An 8,660-nucleotide genomic window follows, 5' to 3' on the forward strand; every position below is an offset into this window, starting at 1 on the left:
GGCGCCGGCCGGGCCGCTGCGCGCGACGGGCGGGAGCGCTCCCCCTCCCTCCCTCCCTCCCCTCCCCCACAGCGGCGCGGCGGGACGGGGCCGGGCCGGGGCCGCGGCGGGGCGCGGGCGGAGCGCGGCCGGGCCGGGCAGGGGGACGGCGGGCCGGGACGGCCGCTCCCCGGACGCAAGCAGCGAGCCGCGGCCTGGTCCGCACGTGGGGCCTGGTCCCCTCCGGCACGCCTGCGCCGCTTCCGCCGCCCTGAGCCGCTGCGCCCGGCGCCCACCGGCCGGGACGGCCCCGCGGCGGCCGAGCGTCGCCCACCATGCCGCCGCCGGAGGCGCCGCCGGAGCCGGTGCCCGAGTCGGTGCTGGAGCAGTGGCGGCAGTACAACGAGACGGAGCGGCAATGGGGACTGCGCCGCCGCTTCATCCTCCGCCACCTGCACGGCTACCCCGGCGCCGCCATCGACCAGCTCCTCTCGCTCTCCGTCCTCTGGACCAACCACGTCTTCATGGGCTGCAGGTGAGGCCCGGCGGGACGTCCCCGGCCCCAGGGGGAAGGCCGCGGGGCGGGGTGCGGGGAGGGCCGGGCCCTGGGGCGGCTGCCTGCGGCGGCCCTGGCGGGCCTCGGCCTCTCGGCCCCGCTGCTCGCCGGGGCTCGCCCGTCGTTGTCAGCCTCGGGGCGGCCCGGTCTGCTGCGAGAGTCGGGGCAGACTCGTTTGCAGCCGGTGCCTGGAGCAGGGACAGGCTGCCTCCGGCCGCCCGCCTCGGTCGCCTGCGCTCCGGGGCTCCCGGCGCTGCTCGGCTGAGGCTCGGTCTCCACTTGCCTTTTTAAAAGTAACCTCAGAAGAGCTTGGATGGAAGCGGCTCGTGCGGGAGAACTTCGGTTCCAGGAGCGTGTTCTTTGTTTGCATATCTATGTATATCGAGGGGCTGGACTGGATGATTCAACCCAGCCATTCTGTGATTTTCCCGTGGAGGGGAGCAAGCTGCTGAAAAAGTATCCATGTGTCTTGAAAGTAGTTCTCGATGTCCCACCCCTCAGGACTCGTTAAGCCTGTGGTGTTGTGCTTTGTAACTGAAGTGAGGTGTCTTTCTAAGCATAAAGCACCCTCTGCGATGGCCTTGGAGCTCAGTTTTCCCCAGAGAAGCAGGCCTGGTGAGTGGAAGGGCTTTCCCTTTGTCAGGTTTAATGTGCAGCTCGTGAACCCTGAAGGGCATGTGGTGTGGCTTTTGTTAATGTTACTGTCCCGAAGCCTCCTTGGGCAATATTTTGTGTCATTTTACAGAGCCCAGGCAAGGATTTTAAATGTAGATCTGCATGTTTATTTCTTTCTGGTCCAAGTGCTGAACTGTTCTGCTCTGCAAACACCAAAATTGAACATAGTATTTAAACAGCTTTGACTTCCAAAGCTTGAGTAGTAAGTTAAAATTGAGCATATCTTCTGGAGATGTAATGCCTTTGGTCCTTTAGCTCATTTCAGTGTTTATGTGCTGGCTTAACGGAGGCCTTCTTGGGAATCTTGCAGTAATACAGGTGGCTGATAACAGAAGTGAGGAACTGTGTGGCAAGATCTCAAATCCTAAAAAAAATGATGCAATTTAAGCCTGTGAGCACATGCACTTTCCCTGATGAACATATCTACCTGCTCCTGTCAGGGGAGACATGAGCAACAGATTTAGGCAAGATGAGGTGCAGAGAGAGGTCAGTGAGGATGTTTCCTTGCATTGGGCAGGAAGGTAACCACACTATGCTGTGTGAGAGCACTTGGCAGCTTTACTTAGAGTTGTCTGGGGAAGGGAGGGAACCCACAGCTTTCTCTGGAACTGCCTTTTGCTGCTTGGGAAGAGCTGCTGTTCCTGTACCGAGTGAATAACTTCAAAGTTGGTGGGACTGTTGTTTTCTCTTAAGTTTGGTGGCGTTTTTTAACACTGATCACTTGCTAGCTGAAGACAAGCTGTTTGTCAGAGTAAATACAAACCAGGGTGATAATGACATCTGGAGAATGTCCAGAAAACATGGTCTGTGAGGAAAGAGTTAAGTAACAGGATTCATGTAGTTTAGGGGTTGATGAGAGAAGATGAGTGTGTTCTCAGATACATTAAAGGTGTCTGCAGAACTGAGGGTGGGGGATAAGAGGTAACATATTTAAGTCACACCAGGGAGACTTTAGTCATCAGAGGGATTCCTCTGCCCCCATGTGCCAGTCTCCACAACTTGAGATTTCTAAGGACTGGTTGATCTTCCCCCAGGCAGAAATCTGAGCCTCAGCCATCTCTGTCCTTTGTGAGGAGTGACACACTCATGTCACTCATGCTGGCAAAGGGCATCGTCCTTTATGTTCCCATCACGGGTACTGTACTGTTCACCCTGAGAGCCAGAGAGGAATGGAGGTGCCCATCCTGCTCCCCTCTGACTGCTGTGGGAGGATGAGGGTGGCCCAGCTGCCTGCCTTGCTTCGATCCCTCCTGATGTTTCCATCCCATGTGGGGTCAAGGGACCACAGCAGTCTGTGTTCACAGCTCTCAGACATGTGAATGTATCTCATTTCTTCCTAGCCCTTGAAGTTAGCAATGGGAAGGGTATTTCTTGAGTGCAGAGTACATCTCCAGAGCCCTTGGAACAGCAGTATTTAAAAGCTGGTGCCAGTTAGAGCAGCACTAGCTGTTGGGATAGTTGTGGGCTCTTGATTGTGAGCATTGACCTGATACTTTCTGACTCTCAAAGGCAAGTACATCATGGAACAGGTGCCCTAATGCTTTTCCTCCTTCCTGGACCACAGTGCAAAGCTGTCCGAGGCCAGTTCTAAGCTGTGTCTGTAGGTTCTCCTTGGTTAGAAAGGTTTGGGTTTTTTCCTTGTTCAATTTCAGCATGCAGATAGCTTGAAAAAAAATACAGTGGATCCCCAGGACAGTGGAGAACTGAGCTGGTGAGGGCTGTGAGGCCAGGAGAGATGGGGTTCTGCAGAGCCCTGTGGGCAGCTGCAAGCAGGTTGGAGTTTGCACTGAGCCAGATCCAGCCACCTCACCTCTCATGGCTCAGGGACTGAAAAGGTCTCAGTTACAGCTACCGAGCCAGAAATTAACACGGCTCTTTCAAGAGTGGTCGATAACTGCTGAGCAGGGCCCCTGTCATCTGACAGCCCTGCTCTCAGATTGGTGACGTGCTGACCCAGACGGGGCTTCAGTGCCAGGCTCCTGCCGAGGCTCCTCCTCCCCACCCCTGTGCTCCTACCAGATGTTGTGTTTGACAGATAATGTATTTACATTTCAATGTAAAGCACTGTCAGTTGGGTGGCTGCATTGTTTGTGGTTCACAAGGTTTGGCTGAGAGGCAGGTAGGGGGTGTGGGCTGTCTGCCAGCACGGGGCTAGCCACTGCAGGAGCCCACTGGTGCTCAGGGGAGTGTCTCCCCTGCACCAGGGGCTGTGTCTGAGGCAGCTTTAGTTTAAAAGTTTGTGTGTGCCCAGCCCTGATGTGTTTTGCTTTGGGTCCCTGCAGATACGGTGTGCAGGTCATGGAGAAGGTTCTCAAGATGGCTGAAGGCATCGATGTCGGGGAAATGAGGTCATACGAGCTGGTCCCCAGCAAGAAGCTGAAAAGATACCGCTCTCCATGCGACAGTGAGTACCTCTGCCCGTGTGTCACAGCAGCCACTCTCCCCTCATGCTCTTTGGGGGTGTTTGCTGATGGGATGTGGAGAGCGGAGTCCCACAGGGCCGCTCCCAGAGCCAGCACGGCCAGCTGCCGTGGTGCACTGTGCTGGGCTGCAGCCGGCTCCCCTCCTCTGTCCTGCCGTGGGCTGCATGGCATTCAGGCAGAGCTCTCTTTTTGCTTAAGAAAATATCATTTTTCAGTGGAATTGCCAGGTAATTGGTTTTCCCTGGTCGAGTGTGAAGGAATGAAATCTACATAATGAAATACCTGTTGGCCCTTCGTCCCTTAGCTCAGGGCCAATGTCCTGACCTGAGAAGGGATTGTACACGTGCATGGAGGTGTGCAGCTCAGCAGAAGGATTTTGAGTTGGGACCTGCCTGGAGCATTGACAGGGGTGGTGGGGTTCAATTTACTCTTGCCCCACGGTCTCAGAGGTCAGCGTTCCAGCTGCAGCTTTCCCAGTGGAAGGGATGGAGCGGACAGGCAGCTCAAGGGCTCCATCCACCATCTGCCTAGGGGAGGCCCAGGGAATGGTCCCAGTTCAGGCTGTGGCTGTGAGCAGGCCTGCTTTCTGAGGCAGCCTCAGGCAGTGCTCTGGCTGTTTCAGGCAGGAATGGTCAGAGAGCACAGGACTCCTCTAGACTTGGATAGAATCCATAGCTCTGCCAAAGTTCCTTCCCTTACTGTGACACCCTTTCTGTGCTCCCATGGGACAGCTGCAAAACAGAAAAGTCCTACTTTTCTGCCATGTTTTGTCTGTCAGGCATCAGCTCTGAGGGGAAAGGTTCTCTGTTGTGTGTTGCACTGACAGCATAAAGAGCTGTTCTGCTGGTGAGAGCCTTTAGGTGCTGCTGCAGTGCAATCGTCAAACACCAAAACAGCAGGAAACAGAAACCTGCCCTGATTGAGAAGTGCCCACTGGAGGCTGCCAGGCCTGTGGAAGAGCTTTGGCACTGGTGTAGGTAGGAAGGCCTGCTCAGGCTGTGGGCAAAGTGTTTTTTTCATCTGCAGTGAACTAGTCTATAAGGAATACATGATGGCAGTGGGATGTCGGGACAGATGTGTTGCATGAACTGTGTTACAGTTGCACACATTGGCATTGGATTAGGCTGCTTGTTTGGAGGCAGCCAGGTGGCCTCTTGCTCCTCTGATGACAGGACACACAGGTGCCACCTCAGTGAGGGGGCGGGATCTTTCACAGGAAAAGTGTTGGGTAACTTTCTTTTCTGTGCAACACCGTTGCTTATCACCTGTTGGATTCTCATTTCCTACAGTAGCTGCACGTCAGGGTATTTTGCATCATTTGCATCCAAGAAACAAGAAAGAAGAGTCTGTGGGTAATGTGTAATGGACCCCCAGCCACTGCAGCTGGCTCCCAAGGCTCAGGCTGATTCCTTTCTGCTGTCCTTTAGCCAAGGGCAGTTACATTTACAGCAAATACACCTCTGCTAGCGCTATCATTAATAGCCCTGTGTGTCTTGGAAAGGAGAGTTTGGTGTCACCATGCTCCTCCATCAGATGAGAAGACTTGGAAGATGAGGTAGTTTATCTGAGACCACCCTGCAGCAGTCAGAGCTGTGGCTCAGGTCCCACCCTGCTGTTCTGACTTATTGGCCATAGTTGTCACTTGTTTCAGGGCTGTGGCAGTGTTGGGATAATGTTGCACTCCATGATCTTGAAAGTCTTTTCAACCTAAATGATTCTGTGATTAACTTTAGCCATGATTGGATAGGTTCAGGTGGGCAATGTTGAATCATAGAATCATTATGGTTGGAAAAGACCTTTAAGATGAATGAGTCCAATCACTCACCTCACACTGTCAGGCCCATCACTAAACTAAAACCATATCCCTCAGCACCTCATCTATGAGGTTGGGAGGCACAGCAAGTGGTTCAGACCTCAGATCCCTGTAACTGAATATTTTGGTATGGTAGCTGTGGAGCTGGGAGTCCCACTGTGGTGACCTGCATGAGGATGAACAGCCTTCTTTGATATTTTGTGAATGTCTTCAGAAGGGAACCTTTTGGTTTGTGGGTAAGAAGTGTGAATCCCGTGCTGCAGGCTCCTGGAGACACCACTGTGTGAACATTGTCTCCATGCCATGGCACCTGTTGGTGACCCTGTCCTTTCCTTCCGCCCCACAGGTCCAGAGCCTGAAGGGCTTTCTGAGCCCCCCAAGAAGATAGCTCCCAGGTTCCGGGTGCGACCACGTTTTGAACCCATACACTTTGTCACCAGTGCCGAGAAGGATGACAAGAAAGAAGATTCCCTGGATAACCAGATGCAGGAGGCGAACCAGGAGGCAAATACAAACAGCGTAGTGCAGCCAGCTGAGAACTGTGCAAACTCCTTTGTGAGTGCCCAGGAGGTGGATCCCCAGCTCTGCGGCTCTGCTGGCTTTGGCTTCGCAGGCCAGGCGGCAGCTGCCAGGAGGGCTGCCAACACTGTGGACTCTGCCACAAGCAGTGCCTCGCAGGCTTCTGTTTCTCCTTCCACCGTCCAGTCTGCATCCGAGACTTTCCCCCCATCAGCTATAACGCTGAAGCAGAGCTTTATCGAGAAGCTGTCCGCAGCTGTCTGGAAGAACCTCGCCAACCCAGACACGAACACCGGGACTGATAAAATTAACTATACCTATCTTTTGACACGTTCCATTCAGGCGTGCAAGACAAATCCTGAATATATTTATGTTCCTCTCAAAGAAATCGCCCCATCTGACCTCCCCAAGAGCAAGAAGCTCCTCACAGATGGCTTTGCCTGCGAGGTGCGGTGCCAGAACGTCTACCTGGGCACCGGCTACGCCGGCAGCAAGAACGGCTCCAGGGACCGCGCCGCAGAGCTGGCGGTCAAGCTGCTGAAGAAGTCCGTGGAAGTCAGGGTCGTGCAGCGGAAGTTCAAGCACACGTACCACGAGGACCTGGTGGTGTGCGAGGCCGGCGTGGCCTGGCCGGATTTCCCTCCCGCTCTCAAACCTCACGAGGAGTTTGTAGTTGCCAACAGGGACTGTGTCCCGATGCAGCCCGGCTCCGAGTCCGTGAAGGGCCCCGCCAACACCAACAAGCACTGGACTAGTTTTGTGCTGACGGAGAACGCCAGCGACGCCATAGGAATATTGAACAATTCTGCCTCCTACAACAAAATGTCTGTGGAATACAAATACGAACTGATGCCCAACCGCTCGTGGCGTTGCCAGGTGTACCTCCAGGACCACTGCCTGGCTGAGGGATTCGGCACCAAAAAGACCAGCAAGCACGCGGCAGCCGAGGAGGCCCTCAAAATCCTGCAGAAGATGCAGTCGAATATCGCGGCCATCAAAGTGACCCAGGTGCAGAAAGTGGGCTGCTCCTCACGGGGCTCTGGGAGGAAGAAAGACCTGAAGGACCTGGTGGTTTATGAGAACTCGAGCAACCCCGTGTGCACGCTCAACGACACCGCCCAGTTCAACAAGATGACGGTGGAGTACGTCTTCGAGCGGATGAGCGGTATGCGGTGGAAGTGCAAGGTGCTGCTGGAGGACGAGTTCATCGCAGAAGCCGTCGGAGTGAAGAAATCCGTCAAGCACGAGGCAGCAGAGGAGGCCGTGAAAATCCTCAAAAAGACTCAGCCGACCGTTGTTAATAACCTGAAGAAAGGCACCGTGGAAGACGTCATCTCCAGGAACGAGATTCGGGGTCGGTCGGCAGAAGAGGCTTTCAAACAGAAGATCAAAGAGGACAACATCGGGAACCAGATCTTAAGGAAGATGGGCTGGACGGGCGGTGGCCTGGGGAAGGACGGGGAGGGCATTCGAGAGCCCATTTCGGTGAAGGAGCAGTTTAAAAGGGAAGGACTTGGGCTGGATGTAGAAAGGGTGAACAAAATCGCCAAGAGAGACATCGAAGAGATCATTCGCAACTATGCACGCTCGGACAGTCACATCGACTTGACTTTCTCTCGAGAACTGAACATGGACGAGCGGAAGCAGATCCATCAGATCGCCCAAAAGTACGGTCTGAAAAGTAAATCTCACGGGCAGGGGCACAACAGGTACCTGGTGGTGAGCAGGAAGCGGCGCAAGGAGGATCTGTTGGACCAGCTGAAGCAGGAGGGCCAGGTCGGGCATTACGAGCTCATCATGCCGCAGGCGAACTGAGGGTGGGCGTCCCCCTGGGCCCAAGGCTGAGCTGCCCCCGGCTCAGACACACACACACACACACACACACCCCCCCGATGCTGCATTTGTCCTGTCGTGGGTTATATTAACGTTGGAACCTTTCACTTCGTTAATATAATTTCTGAGGTGTTGTTAGGCGTTTAGAACTGCCCTGGTTCTGGTGGAGTGTCTTAGCACAACCAAGAGCAGTAGTGCTGTTGCTGTATGTGTCTCTGGTATGACTTGTTCCTTCACATTTTACTAGTTTTGTATTAGCAAAAACACACGTCCAGCCAGAAGGAATTTGCCGTCAGTTCAAGTTTTAGTTCCCATATTCTTCTTGATCAAGGAAGGGAAAAAAAAATATGCCTTTTGGTTTTTTTACAAAACAATAATGATGAAGTGCAGAGGAAATGCAGTCTGGGGGAAGGAACCTGGATGTAAAGGTGGGATTCATGACAATGAGAATAAAGTTTTATTTCTGGAAAAAAAAACCCAACGGGATTTGTCACACTTTGTAAAAAGAAAAGTGTGAAAACTGCTTGGATTGATAAACCTGTCTAGTGGAGTCTTGTCTCTGCTCTGTGTGTGTGTGTGTTTAGATGCCCTTAACCCCATGAAAGGTGCAGCTGTATTGACAGGTTCCTACCTTGACTCTCCCACGCCGAGGACGGCCGGGCACCGGAGCGCTCGCTGCTCAGCACATGCCAATGCCACGGAAGGGAGTGTGGAACACCAGAACTGGAGGTAAGCACAGAGCCCACGCCTGGAGACACTCGTGGGGCTGGTGGTGACTCTTGCATAACTTTCTTTTTTTACTCTGAATACAAGCTCTTTAATCCAGAGCAAAACCAAACTGTGCCTAAATCTTGCTGTGTTC

At 53.8% G+C, this 8,660-nt stretch overlaps 1 protein-coding gene across 1 annotated transcript; it reads left to right on the forward strand.

Moving 5' to 3' along the window:
* The first annotated feature begins 121 nt into the window (after positions 1–121).
* Positions 122–8,547, forward strand: NKRF (NFKB repressing factor). Its single transcript, XM_062006937.1, has 3 exons — positions 122–514; positions 3,493–3,614; positions 5,793–8,547. Exons 1-3 carry the CDS (start codon positions 315–317, stop codon positions 7,778–7,780), a joined length of 2,310 nt encoding a protein of 769 aa, XP_061862921.1. The 5' UTR covers positions 122–314; the 3' UTR covers positions 7,781–8,547.
* The last annotated feature ends 113 nt before the right edge of the window (positions 8,548–8,660 follow it).

The sequence above is a fragment of the Colius striatus genome, chromosome 13 (genome assembly GCF_028858725.1).
Source record: "Colius striatus isolate bColStr4 chromosome 13, bColStr4.1.hap1, whole genome shotgun sequence".
NCBI classification, from domain to species: domain Eukaryota; kingdom Metazoa; phylum Chordata; class Aves; order Coliiformes; family Coliidae; genus Colius; species Colius striatus.